The sequence below is a fragment of the Homalodisca vitripennis genome, chromosome 1 (genome assembly GCF_021130785.1).
Source record: "Homalodisca vitripennis isolate AUS2020 chromosome 1, UT_GWSS_2.1, whole genome shotgun sequence".
NCBI lineage: Eukaryota > Metazoa > Arthropoda > Insecta > Hemiptera > Cicadellidae > Homalodisca > Homalodisca vitripennis.
The window spans coordinates 62,987,508-63,015,213 of NC_060207.1; the positions used below are offsets into that span (position 1 = coordinate 62,987,508).

At 31.6% G+C, this 27,706-nt stretch overlaps 1 protein-coding gene across 1 annotated transcript; it reads left to right on the top strand.

Annotated features, from left to right (window-relative positions):
• The first annotated feature begins 8,326 nt into the window (after positions 1-8,326).
• LOC124362993 (protein lin-7 homolog C) lies at positions 8,327-27,034 on the top strand. Its single transcript, XM_046818007.1, has 5 exons — positions 8,327-8,458; positions 15,792-15,833; positions 18,056-18,168; positions 20,877-21,122; positions 23,774-27,034. Exons 1-5 carry the CDS (start codon positions 8,422-8,424, stop codon positions 23,927-23,929), a joined length of 594 nt encoding a protein of 197 aa, XP_046673963.1. The 5' UTR covers positions 8,327-8,421; the 3' UTR covers positions 23,930-27,034.
• Positions 27,035-27,706: the final 672 nt, after the last annotated feature.

Below are 27,706 nucleotides of genomic sequence, written 5' to 3' on the forward strand. Positions count from 1 at the left end.
AGTTGCACTCGCACTGGCGTGTGGGCACTGCTGCTTATATCTTTTTGGTAACAAGGCTTTCGTTTTAACTGATGACATCAACTTTACTCATGTTGCCAGTTTAGAGCAAATACTGTATTAAGAAACATGTTAACTGCCATAGAATCCCATCGTGCCAGTTACTACATCAGAAATGTGTCATAGTATATTTTCTCTAGACATAACTCTCAACATAAGGTAGCTTATAGTAAATAAATAGTGGGAGTGAAATTATAAATGACATTGGTGGCTAGTAACTTCGATGCGTACTTTACGACAGTCGCTGAGACTATCTTACTAGACCTCGCAGTAAATTCTCTGTCGGTTCTTTCGCCACGCCAAGTTCTTTCTCAATTCTTTCTCTGTCAAGTTCTCAAGTAATATTCACACGCTAGCATCTGCTTCTTAAGCTAGAGTAGGTGAAATTTCAGCTATTGTTGTACAGTTTTGTAAGGTTGGTCTATTGGTCTATGCCCCCAATTGCTAATACTCCTAACAAATCAATGGCCCGCCCAAGGTTATTTTCATTCAAGTTTAAGACTTCGAAGATTTGTCCACTGCTCAAGCAAGGAAGTAAAGAAAAACTCGAGAATTACAGGTCCATCTCCTTAATGAGTGCCAACTGTCTCAAAATTGTTTTATACAGAATTCTAGATCATATTAGCACCGTACTGAAACATCAACTATTGAATCCTCTGATGATTTGGATGAGAATGTAACTAACAGCACTGACTGTTGGAAGTACAACCAACAGTATGTTTCAGACCTGAGTAAGGCATTTGATTGTCTGGACACAATTTACTCTGGACAAAATTGGCTCCACTATGTATAAAAGACACTACTCTAAATGGTTTTTAGCTATTTAAATGATCTAAAATAAATAGTAATAAATAACCAATCCTTAAATGATCAAATGAAAACTGGGTCATCAGTGATATTACCTATAAAAGAGGATTGTGCGAAAACTGTAATGGGACAAGTACTATTTCTTTTGTTTATATCAAACTACTTGCCTCATCACATCGATATCTATAGTTAACCTGTTATTTGCACTGAAAATACAACTCTTTTATCCAGCAATAGTTAAGTAGAAAAAAAAACAGTAGCAGTCGTGGGACTGCCGATAGAAGTGAAAACGGAACTATTAAGTTGAGAGTAATTAAAACTATATGCAAAAATTATATGAAATTTTTTATGTTTTATTTATTAGTTACATATGATGGGTTAAACAAATCATGAACAAAATATAAATACAAAGTGGTTGAAAAAATAATTAATATACAATTATCTTAACAATATCTTAATAAAAAGGTCAATGCAATCATTATACTTGTTGTAATTGCTCAATATTAATAGTTAGTTAAACATAGAATACAAGTGAGTAAACACCGAGTGAACAACAGTGAGTTGAACACCGTTGTAAATAATACAGTTATTGCTACGGATAAAGTATATAATTGCAATAACAATTAAACCCACAATATTTGTAAAACTAATAAATTAGTTAAATTAACTTGGCTCTTTCGTAAAGGTATTTTTATTGCACAATAAACTAATTTATTGAGTTAATACGGTATCAGTGAGCCAATGCGCCAACTACAGTTCCGGCAGAAACGTTCACTCATCACTTCATACGCTACTACAGGCTAAACTAAACTTCCAATAAAAAAATGATAAATTACAAAAAAAATATTCATCTGTTTTCACACAACTTTCTCGCTGACAAATTTTGTTTGACCAAAAAATAAAAAAAATCCTCGCTTACTACTTTTTTCATGTCATTGTAAACGCTATGTAAAATGTAAACAATAATCAAAATTATTTCGAAATTTTTGACGTGACAACGTCTTAAATTAGGTTGCGGCTCGGAGTCACTCATGAAAAAGTGTATCGCCCGGTAACGTTACGATGCCCGTCCAGTGGGTCCGCCGCACGGGATAAAGCAGATAACTATGTTTATTCGTGAAAATGTGGAGTGCTTAGATTCGTCATTTACAACAATAAAGGTAAATAATTGTACACTGATATTTCATTATCGTAAACTATGATTGATTGATTAATTGTTAGATTGACACAAAAGTTGAGAAACTGAGTTTATAGGTTATGTCATACTATTGACAAATGTTGATAGTGTTAAGTAAATTATTAGTTTAAATCACTCTGCAATCAATCGTAATTCAGTCGATTGAGAAGAAACAGCGCGTATTGCTAGTCAAACATTTAAAATAACAAATTATAACCTCTAACCTGTCATAACAGTGCGACCAAACAAACGAACTAAACCGACCAATCACCACGCGCGGAGTTTGTGTTTAGCAAGAATTTCAAATTCCAATTTTAGTAAATGTTTTATTCAACTTTACCATTTACAATAACAAATTTTAATTAATTTCAAATTATGTACAATGTTTTAGTAAACAAAATATATTTCTATAGTTAAAATTTGTGCAATTCTTATTTTCATTCAATTCCTTGTTCCTATTGTGCAATTTAATAATATTCATATCAATAAATTATTCTACCGAGAAAAAGACGTTGTCACGTAAAATCTTCGCCCGTAAAACCGACTTTACAGGCAACCATAATTTTTTTTAATATTTAAAAATGTAACCAATAGATTGCCAATATTAAGAGCTTTAATTTGACGCATCTTACAGAATTGTACGACATTGGCTTCACTTTTAAATCGCGAGAGGAAGCCGTAAAGGTCACTGATTTTCGCAGTCTGTTTTCATACTCCGCCGGGACAGTTTTAACACAGCGAGACTGACTTTTTCATGCAGGTTAGTAGTCCGCGGCCAAGTCTACGGTTAAAAAACACAGCGAGACTGACTTTTTCATGCAGGTTAGTATCATTAGCATGTCGGTGACGCGAACCGAGGATTTTACCCTCTGCCAAAACGCTCAACGCGCCTAAAGAAGTTTTCACTTCAACAACTCTAAATTAACACATTTATTTTAGTCAGCTTGACCCAGCAATACTGTAAAATAATTAACATGTCAGTGAAAGTATAACAAAGCAGCTGACGCTCGAAAGACACAGCGATTTTTTTGCAGTTCCTAGACGTAAACACATTTCACTCATCGAAATACCCTGGAGTCACCTTAGATGAAAAACTGACTTTGAATAATCATGTTGATGAACTAATTTATCAACTGAAGGCTGCAATTTTTGCTCTAAAAAGAGTGAAATCTAATAGTACTCCGTAAACAACAATGATGCACTTTAGAGTTAAGCATTAAGTATAGCCTAGATCTGTAGGAAACAGTTCCTTCGTAAATATGCAGAGTCATTGTTTTACAGAAGAAAGCTAAGAGAATCATTGTCAAAGTACTGTCATATGAGAGCTGCAGAGAAACGTACAAAAATCATAAAATATACTGATGTATAATATTTACAACTGTGTTTTGTAAGAGTAATATTTATATACATTACTTTGAGTAACGTATTTAGCATTTGCATTTCTCACTCAAAAATTAATAAATTATTGGTTATTTAAATTGTTTAATATTACAAGATTCACTGACTGTTACATTCCTTTATATACTTGATGCTATTTCACTTGGCTGCACGCCTGACTTACCGACAAGGTTTTCATGGACGGCTTACACGATATGCAAGCAACCTTTTATCCCACACTGACCTGTTTGAAAAAAAGTCTTCTATCTACTTCCTAAGGAGCTGAAGACCATGCTGTGAAACTCAAAAATTGTAGAGTGATCAATTTATATGGTGAACTAGGTACTAGTTCACTACTTAGTTTAAAAGGCTATCAAACATTGTTCGTGCTCAGTTATTATATGTTCATGTACGTTAATTATTCTTATATTTATATTAATGAAAATTTCCGGCGCTATAAATAGCATAGTTTAAAAAGGAGCATCCTAAATTTTATACCAAAAGAACTTATGTTATTTTCAAGTTTAATTTCCCCCGGAAGTGTATTGTAGAGCTTGACACCGTCTAGTGTTGTGGTTCCCAAAGAATGAAGTTTTATTTTTGGCAACGATTATATTTATTCTATGAAGGTTGTTGCTTTGATTTTTCTTTGGAGGAATAAATCTTAACAGATTTTTAAGTACGTATTTCACTGGGTAAAGAATATATATTGATGGAAAAGTTAATACTTTGTAGTTGGACAAAAGGTTTGCAAAGAGAAGTATGTAGTTTTCTAAAATTAAATTGATTTTATATCTTTTAGAATCTAAATATTCAATTAGTCCATAAACATTAAAAGCGTCAAATTTCAACTGAGTATAATAAAAACTAGGCGTATTATAACATAATATTTTAAATAAACATTACATCCAACTTTGAGAATGCAGTCAGACGATATAACAAAGACTCCACTGCTTGGTCTCTTAGAATCATCATTAATAAGCTTACTGAAAATTGGATATTTATTAATAGTGATTGCAAGAAATCTAAAGCAAAGACAAGGAGTGATTTCGGTATTGCAAATAAAATATGTAATATCATCTTGAAAGCTCAATTTTTTTTATTTCTAGATTAATGAATTGGGGGTTTTCGTTATTTACAATTAACATTTTGATTAATCCGTATTAAAACACTGCTTTTTATACGACACGCTCCAAAGGATTTTTGCGGATGACGAAAGAGGCATCATCCGCAAAAAGAAATATGTTTGCTTTATTTACAATTTCAAAAAGATCGTTGATAAATATTAAGAAAAGGATTGGACCAAGAACGGATCCCTGATATGATTGCATTACAGTCAATAAAGATAATGATCAAACTCTTTTTAATCAATCAAGATCATCAATATCTGAACTACGTATATGCCACTAACCGCTAAGATAGCTGCTATCGACCCATAAATGTGAAACTTCTCTTAAGGCAAAGTCAATAGACTGTACAATTTACTTCCAAGGGCGTCTCTTTCCAATGGACAAAGTTATATAAATATTCAATGAATGAAAAGACATTATAAAGAAATCTACACGATCTGATGCCTTGTTTACAGATCATTGAAGATAGCCATAGTAAAGTAGCCATACAGAGTGTGGAAGTGTCATCTGGCTGATTTTTATTTGGCAGATTCAGACACTCGATAGACCAATTAATGATTTTAAACAGAAGTGCCAATTCCAAATATCTTCTTCTAGTCTCAAGAAGGGACTGTTCCAGTATATACTGAACATGGCTAACTGGAACATCAACTTAGTAGTAACTGGGCTGGACACCAATCAACCTAACGGATATGCTTTGCACTTTCTAAAGAATTTCACAGTGGTTCCTTTGGAAAGTATATTCCAGATGCTATCTCACAAGTGATAGGAAGAGAATGCTCAATAAGACAATGGAAAGTACATCACGAGCCGATATCATCACAAATTCCAAAACTCAATTAGCTTTATTTGTTACATGATGAAATTGATATCTGGCATCAAGATATGGTAACATTACACCCAGTTCCTTGAATCTATTCTAAACATATCGCTGCCAGTTGCATAACGATTCTCTATAAATGTTTGAGAACGATTGTATAACATCACAACACATTTATCGAAGATCAGGTCATTAAAAGTACACCAAAAGAAAATTTGTCCAAACTGCTTTTCCGATTTTCAGTTATCATTTCCAGAACCAATAGTTGTAAAACACTTAAAGTTATCAGGAAAGAGTAGAATATTATTTAGTGTAAAATATTCTCACTATATTAGTGATCACGGTGTTGTGGTATACCACGTCAAAACCGTTTGTTAATGCGAAGAACATCCGATAATCGAACATCCTGAACACAGGGAATACATCTAGAAGATAAATCCACTCGTTAGACCAAGTTAATTAGGTTATAATATTTTATTGCTCTTCATAAAAAGTAACAACCTTGTGAGGAAAATTTGTTAGAAAACCTACAAGACAATTGAAATCTTAAAATCGGTCGGTAATTATTATAGCCGTTCTTTTTAACTTTTTCGCCAAAGGTTTGACCCTGTTGGCAACTGTCCGTGTTGAAATGAAAGATTGATATGTTATTTAACTGCAAAAAAGGTAGAGCCACAATCTTGGCAACCTGTTTCAACAACCTTGGGGACACAATCCATTCCACAAGAGGTTTTAGGTGGGAGACATTATTATACGTTAGACTTTTTTCACTTTTTTCGTATCAAAAAGATTATGTTTTAAGATAATTCTGGAAGTTTTCGAACTTACAATTTTCCGAATAAATCATGACTGTTAAAAAGCATGTACTGAACGCATCAGCAACCACTGATAGATCAGGTATAAGTCCAATATCAACACCAAGGCCATGATATACTTTGGGGTTTGATTAGAGCACTTTTTTTAGATTCATTTGTTATTTCCAAAATTGTTTTTCTTATTGTAGGTACGAATAGTGGATTTATTTATCGCAATAACAGATTTTGCTTTACGAATAACCTTTTTATAATCAGACATTGCTTTTTGTATTCTATTCGTAGTGGATTATATTTATCAAGCTGTTTTGTTTTTGAATACACGTCTTGGAGATTTTCCCTACGTTTATATAACAGAAATATAACAGAACCAAGACTACGCATCAAAAGCAGCTTCTGACCATAGCTTTTTTTAAATAAAATCCAGCAAATTGGTTACATAAATCTCACAACAAAGTGTCATCATTTATTTAATATCTAAAGATATGCACACTATAAGATCAGAGTTAACGGCTCATCTTGCACTTAGGTTTAGGATCAGCAACTGCTGCAAAGATGTTAATGGCTGCTTATCTATGATTATCAGAGTGGTTACTACTGTGCAGCATGTGAACAGTGGTATTAATCAAGATTTTATCGATTACTGTTTGTAAGCATTTGTTTCTCTGTTATAACTAGATATTATTTAACGTAAACCAAAAGAGGGCATAGCACGTATGAATTTATGACACGATAAATAATTGCTATCAATATTGGTGTTGATGTCACTAAGTACAATAACATTTACACGTTTTGTTTTTTTCAACATCTGTAATCATCTCTAATATTATAAAAAACGTTCATTTTGTAATATATTTGATAGTAAATAAATTTAAATCATGGCATATTATTTGTAGATAATTTTCTTTTAGGCGTACAGTATTACAAAGAAAGAATTGTAATCATCTTAGAAGATTTTATTAAAAACATTCTTTATTTAACAATGATTTGGAAATTAATAGTTGCAATAGTTGACAGACAATTCGTAATCCATAATCGCACAAATTAGATTTTCATGGAAACCGATGGAGCGAAAAAAATTATAGAGGTCAATTCAAGTTAAAAAATTATGGTTGCCTGTAAAGTCGGTTTTACGGGCGAAGATTTTACGTGACAACGTCTTTTTCTCGGTAAAATATTTATTGATATGAATATTATTAAATTGCACAATAGGAACAAGGAATTGAATGAAAATAAGAATTGCACAAATTTTAACTATAGAAATACATTTTGTTTACTAAAACATTGTACATAATTTGAAATTAATTAAAATTTGTTATTGTAAATGGTAAAGTTGAATAAAACATTTACTAAAATTGGAATTTGAAATTCTTGCTAAACACAGTTAAATTCTAAATCCGCGCGTGGTGATTGGTCGGTTTAGTTCGTTTGTTTGGTCGCACTGTTATGACAGGTTAGAGGTTATAATTTGTTATTTTAAATGTTTGACTAGCAATACGCACTGTTTCTTCTCAATCGACTGAATTACGATTGATTGCAGAGTGATTTAAACTAATAATTTACTTAACACTATCAACATATGTCAATAGTATGACATAACCTATAAACTCAGTTTCTCAACTTTTGTGTCAATCTAACAATTAATCAATCAATCATAGTTTACGATAATGAAATATCAGTGTACAATTATTTACCTTTATTGTTGTAGTTGTTGTAAATGACGAATCTAAGCACTCCACATTTTCACGAATAAACATAGTTATCTGCTTTATCCCATGCGGCGGACCCACAGTTATCTGCTTTATCCCGTGCGGATCCCGTGCGGCGGACCCACTGGACGGGCATCGTAACGTTACCGGGCGTTACACTTTTTCATGAGTGACTCCGAGCCGCAACCTAATTTAAGACGTTGTCACGTCAAAAAACTAATGTTAACCGCGCTAATTTTGGCATATGATCAGTCTAAGGTGGTCTAAGTATGATAGGAGGCATGTTGGGAGCATATGGAAAGGGTCGAAAAAAACTGTATATTATATCATGCTTTCAACTTGAGTTGGTCTTTATTTGGTTGGCAGTGACGCCGCTGATTTCAATAATATTAGTTACACACATCTGACATGTTTACTGTAATTTTCTGTCGATCTAATATTTTGGCCTGTTTTTAGACTGTACATTTTAAGTGTCGTCTGCTCAGACGAGATACAACAACAAAAAACATTTCAGTGTTAGGAAAAGAGGAAAATGGCAGCAGTTGGTGAGCCTCTGTCTCTTGCCAAAGGTAATGCTTGTGTTTTGCTGTAAATGATGAAATTAAAACCTTATAGCCATAGCATTCAAAAACATTGATTCCATGTTACATGTACATAACGGCCAACAGTTATTAAAATATGATTTTTAGAATAGATTTTCCTCTGTGATTGGTGTTTTGGTTTGAAATCAATGATTTTATTTTTCATGATGAGTAATACAATGCAAAGAGTAGTGTTGATTAACATATTCCTTTTTACTTTTAACATTTACTAACTGGAAACAATTTGATTAATATAATATGTATTAATTAAGCTATGGCACTAGGTTACTTGTTTATTTATGATGGTCTAGTTAGGTTATAATAGCTTTTTCTGTCTTCAATTACTAGTTTATTTAACAACCAAAAGGAATTTAAATTAGTTGTCCAAAAAGAACTCAGCAGAACTAAAGCAAAGGAAAGCAAATTTTTAACTGTCTAAATTCTATCATTAATCCTAGAAGTGTACACCATCTAAATTTTACAAAATCCATTTACTTGTTAAGTAGCAGTGTGAAACTGCCCATAGATTCCATCCATAAAAAGAACTAATCCTCTGACACGAATCCTAACCTGGTTCATGAACTACTCCTGACCTAGTTCCTGAACTGCAACTAACTTAGTGGCTGAACCAGTTCAATTAATAAAACTAAATAAATTTTATAATTTAAAAACAAAAATTCTTAACCTACTTAATACATTACTTTGAATACATGGTCTATGTTGTTAAGTGAGATTGATCTTAAAGCCGTTATCCATCTTTACGGCTGCAGTATAATAAGCGGCCACCAACACCATCGAATCATGATTATCGTGTGATATTGAATCATCGATATTCATGATCATCTAATAATACTGGAAACAGAAAACAAGATGTCAGACCAAATAAGATAATATATATTTTAACTAATAAAATAGTTCTGCTGGTTTTTAACCTTAAAAATTAATATATTTATGATAAATAAAAAAAAAAAACTATGCTATAATTTGTGAAGTGCCTGATGATGGAATCTTTGATTCAGAAAGGCCTTGCACAAAATAAAAATTATATATTGGAAAATGTTGAATTTGTTTATACTAGTGATAGTACGATATGCTATCAATATTTATAAATTTTACAATCAATACAATAACATTTAAATATCTTTAATTTCGAGGATAAACAAGTCTGACTACTTGTGAAACAAAGAACACACATCATTATTGTTCTTGCCCCCATTATTCAATAACCAAACAAATGATTTCACTTTAATTTATTTCAAACACGAGTTTACTTTGAACTAATTTTGAGTTTTAATCTCAAAGTGAATTGGCTATTAGGCTTGTATCATAGATAAACTATACTTTTATATGTAAACGAAATTTATTTGTTTCAAATAGAATAACTAAACTTAGATGATTTTATGTTGACTGTGTAGACTTTAATAAGAGACCAACACTTATTATTTCATTACTATTATCGAACGGTTTGATTGTTTTTATCTGAAGGAATAATTTTATATTTCAATTTATTTAACTTTGCATATGATTTCAACTTATTAGTTGTAGTAGTTTTAATGTAAACAATAAACAACAAGAAGTACAATATTTGTTTAAGTGGTTTCGACATGTGGGTATGGTTCCTGGTAACACATGGGGAAAATTCTTTCCTCTATTTCACAAAAGCGATTACCTATATATATCAAGCTGGGCAAGTTATAAATGTTGCAAGGTTTCTTTGATATCTAACTCTAGGCCATACCTAGTTAGTTTTGTTGTTTTATAATGTTATTGTTAAATTTATATTTTTAAATTGTAACATACGAGATTTTTCTTGTTACAGTAATTTAGTATTAACTCTTATTGTGTGCGATTTTTACACGTCGAAGTAGGATAATATATCAAATTTTTCTATAATAGCAATTGAATAACAAGTGTAGGCCGCTTATTGAAGTCTCCCCAAACAACTTTTGGGCAACGTAGAACTTACGATTACTTCACAGGGTAAACATGTGTGATAGCATTTAACAAATGCTCAAATTGATCGCCATCAATAATCATTACTTATAGTTGATACTTATATTCTGCAAGATGATCAGCAATGCAGTCTCCTGAGACCAGTCAAGGATTTCTTTGTAGCTCTCAAATTAGATTCTATTGTTTGGGTTTTTGCAAAAGTGGATCTACGAAGTTTGTACTGTGGTTTACAGTAAAATGGTCATAATCTTTTGTTTTTAGGCTAAAATATGGGTTTTCCATAAGTCCATAACGATTTTTGTTCCTGGTATTTCATGTTTTTCAATTAATCGGATAAGTGAATCAGCATTTCGTTTATTTTCTGGGCAAATCTCCAAACAGAATCTACCACCTTTTCTGTCCGTTGTAGAAATGTCTACATTAGTGTTTAGTCCTAATGTAACAAGCTCTTTGTCTTGCAAACATTCAAAATATTGTTCAATGTTTATACATTTTGGGTCAATATCTGCATGTTCATTGCCATTGTTCTTGCCGATGTCACTAGCCTACTCACTACATAAATGTAATAACAGCGTTTACAGTGATGTAACTAGCCTACTCAGTACATAATTGAAATAAAAACAACTGGCAATGATTAATTAAGAATTTATATAGATAAAATGCCGTAATCGCTAGTATTGATATTGATAAAATTATGATTTAATTGTCATGGTGGCCACTTATTATAATGCAGCCATTTTTACGAGTAATAATCAATATACTGGATATGGATGGATGTTTTGTCAATATATCCATATACAAAATTATGTTGTGATCTCACAAACATAATTTTCTCTATATTGAATAAAAATCTGCAGGTTGTTTCATGTTCAATAGCTTGATGATAAGTTTTACTTTAACAAGAACATTTTTAACTTGGGTTACACTGTCCAATATACTAACAGTCAAACTATATAGAATTTTTTTTAACTTAAAAAGTCATAAAAATGGCTCAGGTAAATATTGCATTAATGGCAGGAGTGGCAAAATAAGAGTGTCACTTTAATATCATATTGCAATCATCTTCCAGAACAAAATAATACAGTGTTTAAAGGGACAGAAATAATAAATAAAAATGTTGTAGAACATAAAAAGTGAAACTACTTTTCTCCCGTGGATAAAAATTTCCTTCTTCTACATCTATCCTGAGTGTCACGTGACCTTGTTTTGGCCGTGAATTAATATCATATTGGTCATTACTGACGTCAGCTGTCGTGCTGGTTTTTACAGATAAGTATTCCCCTGAGAGATGTTTTTTGTATGTCACCATCAGCGCGGGCCGTTGGCACTTCGTTATTTTTCATTTCCACCCCATTGAAATATTATAATTGTTTTGTTTAGGAGAACAATAGCAATAAGTTAATAAATTGTATTTTGATAGGTCGGCCATTAACTTCACAATTATTAGTCTCCAAATATAAAGCATAGAAAGTATAGGGCTTCAGTATAATAAGCGGCCACCAACACAATCAAATCATGATTATTGTTTATAAATATCGATACTATCGAATACATTTGATCTATAGATATTCATACTTAATTATTTCCAGCTGTTTTTATTTCCTTTACGTTCTGAGTACGTGAGTGACATCGGCAAGAACAACGGTGATGAACAACGGTGATGAACAATGGTGATGAACAATGGTGATGAACAATGGTGATGAACAATGGTGATGAACAATGGTGATGAACATGCAATTTTTATAAACATTGAACACTGTTTTAATGGTTACAATATAATAACCTTGCTCCTTTAAATCCGAAGTATTCATTTTTAATGAGGAAATGAAAACTAGAATTAAATATGGAAATTAAATAGTGTTTTTTGTTGCAAGAAAACACAACGTCTCTAAAAATGTACTTGAGAAGACTTTTTTAAACATTCTTAAAATGTTGTATTATAAATATACCGAAAATCATGGACTATTTTAGTTGAAATCAAACAAGCTATGACTTTTTAATGAACGAATGTAGTTTTGATGACATCAGTATTTACAGAAATACTAATTCAGATTGGCTTAAGTAATCATAAGTACTACGCCGCTCAAACATAGTTTAAATAATGTCTTGTTATTTTATGTAATCTGAAACAAATACATTTCTTTAACATATAAACGTATAGTTTTACTTTAATACAATTTTAAAAGCCTAAAACTTAATTCCATTTGACAACATCGCTTAAATTTAATTCAAAATGAAAACACGTGTGGTTATTGACTAGTGGCCACAAGAACATGTGTGTGATGTTGTATGTGTGTTCTTTGTTCACAAAGTCAGACACGTTTATCCTTGAAAATAGTAAATGTTATTGTTTTATTTGTAACAATTGATAAATTTAAATAGTTTTTTTATTTATGGTTAGTATGTTTATTTTTAAGATTTAAAGCAGCAGAACTACATTGTTATTTGAAATACCAATTACATGATTTGGTCCGACATTTTGTTTTCAGTATTTTTAGATGGTAATAAATATAGATGATTCGATTGTGTTGGTAGCCGCTTATTATACTGCAGCCGAAAATAGTTTAAAATGTTTGACATGATGATAATTTTTGTGAAAAGCGGATGTTTATTACAGTTTTGTGCAAAAAAAACCTTTTTTGGCATGTTGGTTATTTTTGAATATTTTAATGTTTATACAACATTGTTTACTGTATACATGAGGTTTTACTGTAGGCATTTATTTTTTAAATGTATAACTAAATAAATACTTATTTGATAAATGATACAATAATCAACTACATATAAATGCCTCCTGTGATGTTCTAGTCAAGAGAATGGGGACTTAAGTGTATAATATTGTGTACTTTACTTCAGTTAATAAATATTCTACAGCGAGGTGTAAATTATGTGCACAGACACTAAACTAGTGTGTGCCATTACAGGAATCAACTGCCATACCCAGGGTTAAACTCAAATATGGTTCCTAACTTGCAGTGTTTTCCCACCTGTTCTAGTTTTTTTGCCAGCATGCGTGTATTTACAAACAAATGTTGATTGTAAACAAATCAGTATTATTGTTTTGATTATTATTATGTGTATTGTTAATCTTTTGCTCTTACATTACCAAAGTCGTAATTTACAATATTTAAATTTCACCTGAAAACTGGCAGAATCGTTATCTGCATCATATTATAAGTTATCTACTAAATTTACCTTAATTACAATGATCCTTGCCTAAATCATATTAAACATTTTATAATTTTAATTAGCAGATTCCACACTCTATAGTTGTATTCACAAATATACACTTGTTTTTGTCTCTTATTAGCCACTGAAAACTGAAGACTTTTCATGTGAGCTTGGCATCTGCCATTGTTTGAGACAACGGTTGTTTTGTTAAATTTATCATTCTAGTCTTTTGTAGTAAATGAAAATGGAAGATAATTGGCCATGTAATAATTGTTACCATTACTTCTGGAGAGATAAAAAGATTAAACGGAAAAAAGCTCACATTGGAGATGACTCAACTTGCAACTTGCATTTTTTTACTGTCTTGTATTTAGTCTTTTTTATTGTATTTTATCTCTTGGCTGAGCGTCAGCAAAACCTATTCCTTGAGAGGCTTGAAGAATTTTTGTTTGTCTCTCTGTCCGCAAGATATCTTAAGAACGGGCCAGTCTATAGACTTGAAATATTGCATAAAGCTCAATTTCTTTGTAAGAAACATCTAGTTGGATGATAGTACATTTCACTCCTTGGGACTTTACTGTGCTAGTGAAAATTTCTACATTGGTCTTATCAGTAACTATGATGGCAATGAGAAAATCAGTGAATAGGTAAATTTGTAAAACAAACAGTGTAAATATCATGTGTCATTTTAATATGTGGTGTAGTAACACATGTGACCTAGTGAAATGAGACATAGACTTTAAATTTTGCATGGAATCTCAGCAAAGCCTTACATGCCATGTGATGTGGTGTACTCCTACCTTGTAAATAAAAGTGTGCACATGTTTATTATTATACATTTTTAAGTACAAAAATGGATCAATCTGTATACAGTATTTTTGATGTTTGAAAGAAAGAATTTTGAAAGCGAATTAGTGAAATCTTCCTACTACTCAAGGGAGATGTGTAAGGACTAATTGATCTCACACAGGCTTTGCAGCTCTGGTGGTCACTCCACTCATCTGAGTGTCATATGGCTGCCTTGAAGAACCGTAGTTGTAGTGATTCCTAATAAACTAAACATATCCATCTAGTCTTTATGGTCTGCAAACAGATTATGTGCTATATTTACTGCTGCTAAAGAAAATATTTAAAGTATGAATTATTATCATCACACATAGGTTATTCGAGGATCATGTATACATAGAACTAGAAAATAGCTAAAATATATATTAGAAACAAAGAAAACTTAATGTTAAAAAGAAATTAATCGTACATTGTGACAAAAATGATTAAATATGTAAGTTATTAAACTTATAAGACAATTATTCCGCATTTACACAATTTGTAAGCCTGTATAGTTGAAACTCATCAGAATTTCCAGTGTCCACTTTCCAACTTCCTATATTGAAAATTGAATGACCATTTAACGAGATGGCTACAATTTTCTTGTTTGTTATATTGAAGTTTACAAAAGTTTACTTCACAAAAAGTTTAGAAATTTATTTAATTTGATATTAATTAATAACTTGCTATTAACACACGTGTTGAAGCATTTAAAGAAAGCCAATATTATTTAATAGTGAAACAGGAGTAGTGGGATTGTAGAAAATGAGAAAGATAATAAAATTGAAAGAATAGGGATGACATTATACAAAAGAAGAGAATCAAATTATAAGGCAACAGAAGGAATAAAATATGAAGTTAAATAAATATGTGATTCTAAAAATGTGAGTAAATACATGACAAGACATCTAAAAAAAATGTTGAATTTAGAAATACTTAATAAAAGTCTGATGAATTGAAAAAAATCAATGTGATTTACCAACCTCTGTGCAATAATTCTCAACGGACTCACTAAATCAAATAAATTAAACTGATGCAATGGATTATTGAAGACCTGACAGAATCTAACATAAACGTTACTGTACAGACGGAAACAGAGAAACAGTTTGACTGCCACCTTTTGATCACCAGACCAATTTTCTCCCTTGGATAAAGTGGAACCTATATACACTACCTAGTTCAAAGTGTCTTAAGAACTTTCTACGAGTATCAATAGTTATTGTACAGATGGACAAACAACAGCACAATTTAAGAAGGCCCTATTGGGTTAGTTATTATCAATGTTCACTGTACCTAATACATTTGTAGTATAATGCTTCTTTATTTTGTAAAATTTACACATATTATTTGGAAATGTATGATTTTGTTTCAGATGTGAACAGAGCAGTTGAACTTTTAGAAAAGCTACAAAAGAGTATGTTATATTTAATTTAGTAGTTTTTAGTTTTAGTATACATAATTATTAATTATTCTTGTTAATTAGTGCCAGCAATGAAACATTAACTATAGTAAGAATGAAATAAACAAATTCAATTAATAAAATATCAATATCACAGTTACTGTAAGTTTTCATTTGTATTTACTGTAAAATTATGTAATTAAAAGTGGATCTGTTTATGTTAAACCCTGCATTATTTGCATACAGTCTCATGATTCTATGTGTAGGGAATGTTTGTTCATTTTTAAGGATTGTACGTCTGTTAAATATAGCTGAGATTTAAAACTTTTTATCCCAGCTAGTGTTTTTTTAATCATGGGAATGTGTAGGACATATATGTCCCAGCAGTAGTGTAGGTATGGTTTGAAAGTCTTTATAGAATAATAGCCAAGAGGAGCATAAACATATGGAAAAGGTATGTATGTGCCAGCGGTTACTGCTATGTTATGAATGTTTATGCTCGCACATATTTGCAAAACAGTGACGGTTCTTTGGGTGAAACAGTTGTTAAGGAAACTTTCCTTAATTGTTTGAGGTGCCATAGAGGAAGTTGTGCTGTCTTTTGATAGTTTTTTTACCTCTTTCAAATTACTGTGTAAAATAGACCATCCAAGTGTTGCATTAGCATTGGAAACAGGGCAAATGTTTCCAAGTTTGAAAAAACTCTTGAAAAGTATGAAAGTGATTTTCTTGCAATGACGGGTTGCTTGGAGTAACATGGAAGCATTCCAAACAATTTGTTGTTTTGAGTAATTGCCACACCAACAGTCAATCTACAGTCAAGATAATGCAACAAAATGGTGAGAAAAAAGAAGTACCATGTCCATCTACCATCATTTTGTAAAAAAAAATTATGGGAGGTGTATACATTTTGGACCAAAAGGTGGGGGGTATTTATAACTTTGATAGAAAAATTAAAAAATATGGTTTAAGAAAGTTTTGTATAACCTTCGCCTAACTGCTGTAGTTATTACCTGAATTTTATACTAGGATATACAACATAGGAATCAATTGCTTCTATCATTCATGGTACCACTCGCTGAACAACTCCTTGCCGAGTGTTTCAGGAATCCCCCTGTAAAAAGGAAGTAAAGTATTGGAAGTATATAAAAAGAATCAAAACCAAGGTTAACGTGGGCACGCATCTGCCTGTTGAAGGCAAAACAAGGAGAAGATGCAAATGTTGTGCTGATGAACAAAAGGAAACAAGAACCAAAACAATGTGTCAGGAGTATAATTTTCCCCTTCATAAAAACTGTTTTGCCAAGTACCTCATTAAGGAAGAAAATTTTGTATCTTATTTTAAGTAATTTGATTTAAAATTATAATAAACATAGGTTAGAATAACATATAAGTTTTTTTTACCTGTTTACTACCCTGTAAGACAATAGTGTGTTAACTACTACTAGGACATATGTGTTCCACACTCATACACTAGTGGGACACATGTGTCACCAAAATTTTTTTTAAACTATTAAAATCAAAATTTAAATAAAAAAATTGTTTCACTAACAATTTAAAACAGCAAAACTATTTACATAAAACATTCAAAACAATTAAATCATTAGTGAAAGGGTTAAGGCATATTATTGTTGTATCTACTTAAAAGTAATGTTATTGTTTTTTATATTAACTGAAGTTAAGAACGTTTACTATAATTATTCAACAGAAATTAGTTGTTTAGCTTGTCAATACTGATGTTTTGAATATATTTTACTACACTTAAAAATTAAAACTTGTATTAATATTTTAGAATTTATAACACAATTCCATGTGTTTATCATATTGAAAAAATTATGTAGCTTCTCAAAGAAAATGTTTCAGGTTTTATATTTGAAAATTACTATTTTCATGTTTTCAGGGATTGTCAAGTGTCAGGTCTCTGTGCATTTAACACAATATTTTAAACAAGTATGACTAAAACCAGGGTTAATTATTTATAGTTAAGTATATCATGATCACAGGCTCATATTATAATTATGATCTAATTCCTCTAAACATAATTAAAAATATGTATGTAATTTTAAAATAAAAAATTTTGTATTCTTTATTTAGTAAAAAAAGATGAAAATAGCTTATTTCCAGACAGTAAAGTGATAACACAATGTTATTTTCTGAAGTTATAAAAACTTCTTTCTATCCAAAACTGATAAATAAATAAGTTTCTACCTAAATAAGATTTGTCATGTGTCTGGCAGGTGGTGAAGTGCCTGTCACTAAGTTAGCAGCACTGCAGAAAGTTCTGCAAAGTGATTTCCTTACATCAGTAAGAGAGGTGTATGAGCACGTCTACGAAACTGTGGATGTGCAGGTCAGTTTAGTAGAAAATATATTTAATAGGTGATATATATATATATAAAAATTAGATATAGATACATTTTTTATTATTTTAAAATGTATTTAAATTTAATGTAAAGAAAACCCTAGATTTATGTGTTGAATAAAAAGTAGTGTGTAGCTCTTTTATTGAGATACTTCTACCTATCATTGTATATATTAACAAGCGCTCAACTTGTTCACACAACATAATTATAGTTATAATTATGGATGCTAAATTACAATACTCTTCTTGATTCTATCTAAACTTAGCTTCTGTTTATTCATATTGTAAACATTTGGTAATGTCTATGCCCTACGTTCTATTTTTATTGGTTATGCTCTTGTAGAAGCTCCTTTTTCAGCTTTACTAATATTAGAGATAATAATTTGCTGATAAGAAATACAAAAGGACGGCTAGTGGCTAAACAAAGTGGAAATTGGAAAAAAGTTATTCTTCCTTTTTAGCTTAGAATCACACATAAAATCTGAAAATGCACAGCCAGCCCAACCATTTTCTTACACTCTGTATATACAGTGTGCTTGAAAAGTCCCGGAACAGTTTAATAATTTTGTAACCATTTCTTGTAAAGTGGAGAGACTTGGTATATCAATATTATCCATAAAAATATAATTTTCTTTGCAATTGTCAGGATTTATCTCGTCAGGGAGACAGTCCGCAAGGAGTCAGAAGAAAATCTTATTAAACTAGAGCATAGGTTGAGATGTATATCAAATTAAAGGTCTTTTATAGTAGAACATAATGCCACAAACCGGACCACAAAAGGTTTACCCCATCCAAAATGGTGGTGTTTTAAATCATGCTAATTAGTATTACACATACTATTCTATTTCTTTAAGATAACATTAATTTACTTTAGTGAAATTTAAAATCAAGTACTTACAGTTACAGTAAACTCTCCCAGTGTCTGTTGGCAATATCCAAATCTGTAGTAGAAACCAGTAATAACATTTTGTAACATATCCTGAAGTATTTGCCGAGTTTCTTGATTGATGCAATGAATTAGTTCCTGTGTGTTGGCAGGCTTAGTTATATAAACTCTTTGTTTTAAATAACCCCATAAAAAGAAATCTAAAGGGTTTACATTTGTTGATCTAGGTGGCCACTCTATTGTTCCCCTACATCCTATCCAACAATTGGGAAACTCTCTGTCCAGCAGCTCACGTTCTTGTAGTGCATAATGAGGTGGTGCCCAATCCTGTTGGATACCATACTTTGACCCAACATAGTACTTAAAGCCGGTATAATTGTATCTTTCAACATCAATTCATATGAAATCCCATTCAAATTGTCATTGATTACAAAGGGTCCTACAACGCAATTTCCAACTATCCCAGCCCACACTTTCACTTTTTGGGTTGTCTGTGTATGGCTATATCTCATCCAGTGAGGATTTTTATTGCTCCAATAAAGGCAGTTATGCCTGCTTACATCTCTGTGAAGGTAGCTTCATCTTAAAATACAACCTTAGGTAAGAAATTTAGTTCCTGTCCACACCATCATTGTATCCAAGAATTTGAGTCTTCTATCGTCTATAATAATACTCTATAATCGTTTTCTGAAAGTTCCTGAAGCAATTTCAACCTATACGGATTATAGTGGTTTTGTTTTGAAATTTTTAACACTGAAAATTGGCTTATACTGTGAACAGTTGCTGCAGATATTATTGATGTGTGTGGCTCCTCAACGAAATACGTTAGACAAAATGTAATATGTCTATGGAATTCTGTTTGTTTGTAGCAGATTTAGGTCAACGACTTCTTTCACGGTCTTTTACACTGCCATTTTATTCCAAACGTTGGACTTTTCTACATACTGTAGACTTTGATATCCGGGAAACTGTCATTAAATAAATGCACATCTTCATCAAATGTTGGTAAACGGTCACTATATCCCCTTTTCATAAGCAGGGTTATTCTTTCAGTTACAGTCAGAGACATAAAAATAATAAAATAAGGAACTAGTCAGTGTTAATAAAACATGTGTTAAAAACCAATTTACATTGTACAAATATTGTACACTGTATTACAAGATCTACTGTAGACATATAAAGAGAAATACAATTTCCTGTCTGAATGTATTCTACAATCAAATTAGATGAGATTAACAATGAATCACTTTAATGTTGGAATGACAGTAGGAATGTAATTAACAAACATGACATTCCCACAAGCCTTTGGTTGTATTGTTGGGTGCGTTGACATTCACGTACTAACAAAGATATCAAGGCTAAGTACTTTTTAAGAATAAACTATATCGGAAATCCCATTGTTGTGATCATTATTGCCAACACACAAGAACTAATTCTTCACATCAATGAAGAAACTCGGAAAATACCTCAGGATATGTTAAGAAACTTTAAAATGCTACCATTTTGGATAGGGTAAGTCTTTTGAAGTCCGGTTTGTGGCATTGTGTTCTACTATAAAAGACCTTTAATTTGATATACATCTCTGAACTATGCTCTAATTTAAGATTTTCTTCTGACTTCTTGTGGGCTGTCCCCCTGATGAGATAAAAACCTGATAGTCGCATAAAAATTTTAAATTAAATTAAATTAAATTTTGTATATATAAATATATTTTCTTTCCTAAAAATAAAAATTACATTTTTAATTCAAGAAGCTGAAAATTACAGTAAGAAATTAGTTAGGATCTTCTAACAATCTTAAATTATGCTAGGGCTCTCAAGATGTGCGGGCATCAGCAACAGCAAAGGCCACTGTGGCAGCGTTTGCAGCTAGTGAAGGACATGCCCACCCTCGTGTTGTGGAGCTTCCCAAAACTGAAGAGGGACTGGGCTTCAACGTGATGGGAGGCAAAGAGCAGAATTCTCCTATCTATATCTCACGCATCATACCTGGTGGTGTAGCAGATCGACATGGTGGGCTCAAACGTGGTGATCAGCTACTCTCTGTCAATGGTGTGGTGAGTTACAACATATTATAGCTGTTCTTCTCGTAAGGGGCAGTCTATTGCCGTCTTAAGCTTCAAGTATTGCGCACCCTATAAGTATGAAATTAAATCAATTTACAATTTCAGCAGTCCCATATAATACTAAAAATAACTGAGGAGACTCATCATCCTTGTAAAAAATTTCAAATGTGGTAAAACAATATCAAGCTAACAGAGAACAATTAGATAACAAGTATTTCATTTTCTATTATTTTATAAAAGAAAACTCTCACAATTCTCCAATAATTTTGTATTTTCACACGAGGCCTTTTGACATCAAAGATGCCATCGTCAATTGTGAATCAACAATTTAAAACAAATATCAGCTGAGTAAAACTTAATACAAAATTTTTATATGGTTAAAAGTAAAATAAAATAAATATTAGGATATGTATAAAAGTTTTGGTAAAAATGAATTTAGTTAAATTTTAAGGAATGGTGAATTTTGAATCGGTCCAAAATCATTGTTTAATATTTTATCTTTATGTATAATGTTTCATAAGCGTCGAGTTCGAATTTTGCGGTATGTGTCTGTTGTTGCAAGTGGGGTTTTCTGTAAATGTCATATTCTATGTCGCAATTATTCCTTTTCACTAACTGCCCCACATTTTCCTTCAAATGCTTCAAAACATTACGATAAAAATCATATTTCACTGTAACACCAGGTGCCATGAACGCACAATGGACAATGCCTTTAATGTCAAAAAACCATGAGCATTATTTTTGTTGCACTTCTCACTTGTCATGCTTTTTCGATCTTGGTGATTGTAGACTTTTTCATACTAATGACTGCTGTTTTATTTCTGGATCATAACCATAAAACCAACTTTCATCACCAGTAATGTTATGATCCTAGATATGAATGTGGGGTCACTTTCGATGTCTCTTTGAGTTCACTGCACACATCAGCATGTTGCTGTTTCTGATCAACAGTCAAAGGCCGAGACACAAATTTTGTGGCAACTCGATGCATACCTATATTTTCGTTTAAAATTTCTTGACAGCTTCCATAGCTAATACCGACACTACTACATAATTCATTTATTTTCCGACAGTCTTCATGAATGACATGTCAAATTTGTCCAACAATTTCATCTGTTTTGATCATGAAAGGCCGTCCTGAATGATGATCATCTTCTATTGTAGTCCTGCCAGCCTTAAAACGAGTGTAGCATTCAAAAATCATTAAGCTCAGTTTCTCTAAAAGCTTCTTGAAGCCTTGCGAAAGTTTCCGTTGGTGATTTCTTAAGTTTAAAGCAAAACTTGATGCAAGCTCGTTGCTCAAATTTATCAACCATCACAAAAATTGCTATGTAATGATAACACACAACTTGTAGACATAAGCTAACCACTCACATCAACGAAACTCGGCACAATGACTTAGGGGCAATTGCGGCAGAGGCTACTGGCACGCCGGCTTGTACAGTCGTGTCCAAAAAGAAAATGTGAGTATAGTCTGGGAACTTTCTGATAACACCTTGTGATGTCAAACTTATCCTGTGTTAAATCTAATATTATATTTACAATATATTTTTACTACAATAATATTTTAGTTATGTTATCCTATAACTACAAATACATTGTGTCAGATTATAACTAGTGTAATTGCTAAATCTTAATGGCGACTAAATTACTTCAAATTGAATTTTGAAGTACGAGTATGTAACACAATCACATATTAACATTTAAAATGAGAAGAAAACAAGCTTTCACATCTCTAAGTCTGGTTGTATTCCGTATTCTTGTGTGTTTAGTGTACAATAACTCAAAAGGCCACAAACACCTGTGAATTGTTGGGTCCTATCTTGTTTGATGCTAAGGCTAGCTTTGTAAAAACATTAGCCCTTCATTTTCCATTCCCTCATGGCCTATAACACAACACACAGTGTCACTGAACCCACTGAGAAAAAACCAACGTGATAGCATACCAAGACAAGTTTGGAGTTAAACACACAGGAGTCCAGCCTTCAAAACTACATGACTATTCTTTGTTTGAAGTTTTTTTTTATACGATGAAAGGATTGTGAAAGAAACAGGATTTTCCCTGACATTGCTATTATTCAGTGGTACAAAAATCTGACTTGAGCAAAAAATTTTGATTTTCATACCCCTATCAAAGATGAAGATTCTCGTATAGATCACAGACCCTTACTCGATATTCATATTCTATACACGACCAACTTCTTCATGGCCTCACCCCCACAGTTCCAACAACCATGCCACATTTAGTATGAGGACTTGCAGTGAACCATTTTAAGATCTAGGGGTAGAAAGGGTTTATTCCCTCAGACCAAGCCTTCCTGCAGGGGATCACTACGCCTGGGGATGGCCAAATAAACCATCCCATGAGTTCTGGTTTGCTAGATCACTGCCCCTTTCCCCTTGATATCTATTTTTAGCCACCAAAGCTGTAAATTTTAACATATACTTGTTTACTGAAATGTGAAGCAAAAACAGAAGCCCCGGCTTAATTCCCCAAGACCTGCCTAGCACACATTTGGATGGTACAACAGAGCAACTTGGCCTTTTTGACAATCCTGACTTAGGTTTATGTTCTCTAAATCTTATTCAATACTTCTCTTGAAAATGTGTATCAGTTGTATAATGGATCAGGGTTGTTACAGTCAGTGGAGGGTGAAAACCACGAGAAGGCAGTGGAGCTACTCAAACAGGCTGTGGGGTCAGTGAAACTTGTTGTCCGTTACACGCCCAAGGTGCTAGAGGAGATGGAGATGAGATTCGACAAACAGCGGGCAGCTAGGAGGAGACAGCAGTACTAGACATCAACTGTTATGAAAGAAATTGTAATGGACAAGAAAATTTGAGTCAGATCAGATAAAGGTTCCATAAAATTATTCCTTCTCTGGATAATTTAATGTATATGATGAGATGTGCAAGTGTAATATAAAAGCCGTGTTTTTGAGCGTGGAGTGTTAGATGTTGAGAACTTGTTCTGTGTCTCATGAGATATAATAGTATAACAACAGGAATAATAGAAGATGTGATAATGTTTCTAAATATTATTGGTGTTATACAATTAAGTATATTGCTAAACTAGGTCAGATCATTAGACCAAATCAATAAATTAATATTTATAACATATCAATATTGTTATTGCTATCACTGTAATTCTTTACGTAAATTTTATGATAAAAATAAATTTTGATCTAAATTTCAAAATTAAGTGTTTTAAGCAAGACTTTATTTTGCCCACCTCCTTGAACCAGAATTTGTATAATAATCTTGTCAGACAGGATTCACTAGACAAGTCAGACTGTACATATTATCATAAAAATTGCTTACGTCTGTTTAGATTGTTGGAATTTGAACATATGTAGGTAATACAGGCTATTGGACTGTCAATCAATCGGTCTGTTAATGTCTTATATGCTTGAATTTTTGGTTACTTGCTTTCTCTATTTTAGTGAAAGTAAAAAAAATTAATAATTAGGCTGATTGTAAACATTTCACCAAGAAGATTTTATATTTTAAGTCAGAAGCATCTTACATTCTTGAATTATATTTTTAACTGATCTGACTTTCAAGTTCTCTCTATATGAACTGAATGTAGTGATTTTACCGTACCAATAATGTTGTTCTCAATGTTGTTACTATTAATTATAATTCTTTATTGTGCTCCTCACCAAATTGAAACTGCCTAAGAATAGGAGCACTATAAAATTTGCATAAGTATAGTACCAATTTGTATTAAAGCTCCCAAGGACATTGTTTTTAACTAATAAAAAACAGTTATAGTGGCTATAATTTGTTTAATTTTTTATTTGCTATTTATTCCTGTGTAGCATTAATAAAAGAACAATTTGGTCGTGCCAATGTATGTTGGTTTATTAAGCTTGTGCCACCGATTTAAGTTACAAGATCAAATAGATTTGTAAGAAATTAGTTGGGTCTGTTAAATAAAACAGTAGATTAAGATTCTTATTTTTTATTTTCCTTTGATGACTAGTAAGTACTTAATTCGAGTGCCGTTAGTGTTATATAACATTTTATATTTTCATTGGAATAACATTGCTCCCTTATCCTCATTGAAATGATAAAAATAGACTCATTTTATATTAAACCTTAAGAAAGAATATTTTCCAGACAGATTGATAGAGTATTTTTGTTGTTACGGTCATAAGGAGATGTATCACTAAATAAATAGGTATATACACACTTATTTAGTGTTTACCAATCTACACTGATTTTCAATGTCAACAAAACAATCCAATCAATAATAACAAACAAATGAATTAATCTAGATTTGTATAAGATTTTAAAAATCAAAGTTAAAATGATGCGTTCAGTTTTTCACATATACTATGAAGCTATGAAAGGCAATTAATATATTGAAAATAATTAATTTGATGTTTTTGTACAGTCAGATGTTAATAACAGAACACATAGACTTTTTAAATTATTTTTGTCAATAATTTTAAGACTTTTTAGTGATACACATTAGACTTCAATTGAATTATAAAATTGTCACAGGGTTTTGTTACTCTCTTTGTGGTTATAATTTAACAACATCCTTACTCCATTACAAAACTTTCTTTCTCCATTACAGATTAAGAACTTTACTGACAACAGTAAGTTATTGAAAAATACCTATGGTGTTTTTTTAACATAACACTATACCACACTATTGGATAGTTTATGGAGGTAATATTTTGAATAAATACGAAGAAGTTATATAAAGCTAAATAATAAGCTACTAAAACAGCAGCTAAAGGATTGATAGTTTCATATGCAAACTATATAACTTTTACCAAGCATTTTAATTCTGAAACTGTAGGTAATAGGATAATATTACTTCATTTTATTAAAAGCAAAACACACAGCTAGAAGTAATGAATGGAATATCTTAAAAATTCTTAATTCTACCCGCATTAAAATAAATAAGGTAATGTTATGATCCTCACAGTACAGTCACACGTGATGGAACTGTTATTGAGCCCATACATACATCCTCCTTACATTTCAACATCTACTTTGACTTGTTTCTAATAAATAAACATGAATTATTCCAAATGAACATTAAAGAGTTATTTTGAAATACGTCTTTCCACTGATCCTCACAATTTGAGAGTCTAACAACTCTGATAATGGTGCTAAATTCAATATTTAGCTTCACCACTAGCAAAATCACTCAATTTAACATAAATACTCACATTAGCCTGTTTTAGTTACAGATTATAAAGTAACTTTCTTTTTCATGTTTGTGTGAATATTCAACACGTTAAGTTTGACTACAGTATAAAATGAAATCGTAAGTAATATCCTAATGGATGTTTAATTCCAATAAAATGATAAAGAAATTTAATCATCAGATTTATGAAAAAATTGTAAATAATTATGCATTTTAAGAGTTAATATCTTATTGTATTTATATGGTGTTACTGGTTCTATACATTACAACATTTTTACATTACACGTGTATACAAAATGTTCACTATTTTATTTATAAAGACTTGTTCATCAAAAACTTTTGTTGATGTATATGTCAATGAGAGCTTCTTTCCTTTTTATTTTAAGTTACCACCTATAATTATAGAGAACTTCATTTGTAGTCTGTATCCATTATAAACCAAATCCTTTCTAGTACTTAACTTTTGAGGTTGCCACTAATGAAAGTCATAGAGAACTTGGTAAATGTTTAAAATTATAAATTGTTACTATTTGTTTTTACATTTAATATTGTTACTAAATAATATTTTTTAACATTTATATTTATTACCAAGCTAAAATAATTTTTGAAAATATACAATATTGATTTTTATTAAGCCTTCCTCTTGGTATTTTAAAAACTAATTTCATGGATATTATTTAGAATAGGCTGTATTGTTAACTATGTTAAATTATTAAATGTGTTAAGCTCTAAAATACATTGACTTTTATTTTTTTACTATCCATTCCAGGTCCTCCTTTCTAGTGTGAAGTAAAGAATAGTCTCTACGCCGGTTTATTGGAAGAGCATCAATAAAAATGCTTTAAATGTATAAAATGTGTGTTTTATTACACCAAACTCTATTCAAAATTATTATAGCAGTATTCATGTACTAAATTTAATTGAACGGCATTGAAACATTTTCTTTCAAAATTCATTTTACATATGTAGGCTAATAACTGGTTTTTATCAGTGCTGTACCACACTAGAAGTGAACGTAGCCTTAACTTACTGTATGGTCGGTGAATTCCATTGGAGTAAAAGACTCCATTTTCTTTTGTTTCTTGGCTTTAAAATACGCTTTTAATACTTTCTATTGAAGCCTCTTTAAAACAAAAATATCACTGGCAGACATGTTATTTCCTTCTCCCCACTTCACAGAAGTTTCAAGGCATCCATCGTAACATTGTTGCTCGGAGACATTTTTCTTTTACTGTCTTGAAATATAAATTAAGCACACACAACAATAGCAATAATGAGGACAAAGGTCTGGGACACATACCCGCATCGTGCCCGACACGTGAATCAGCCAATTGTCGGCGTGGGCCTGGCTCGGTTACTGTCTACACAAATGTCCAAGTGCAAAAATCTCACCGTTTATACAAGAGCA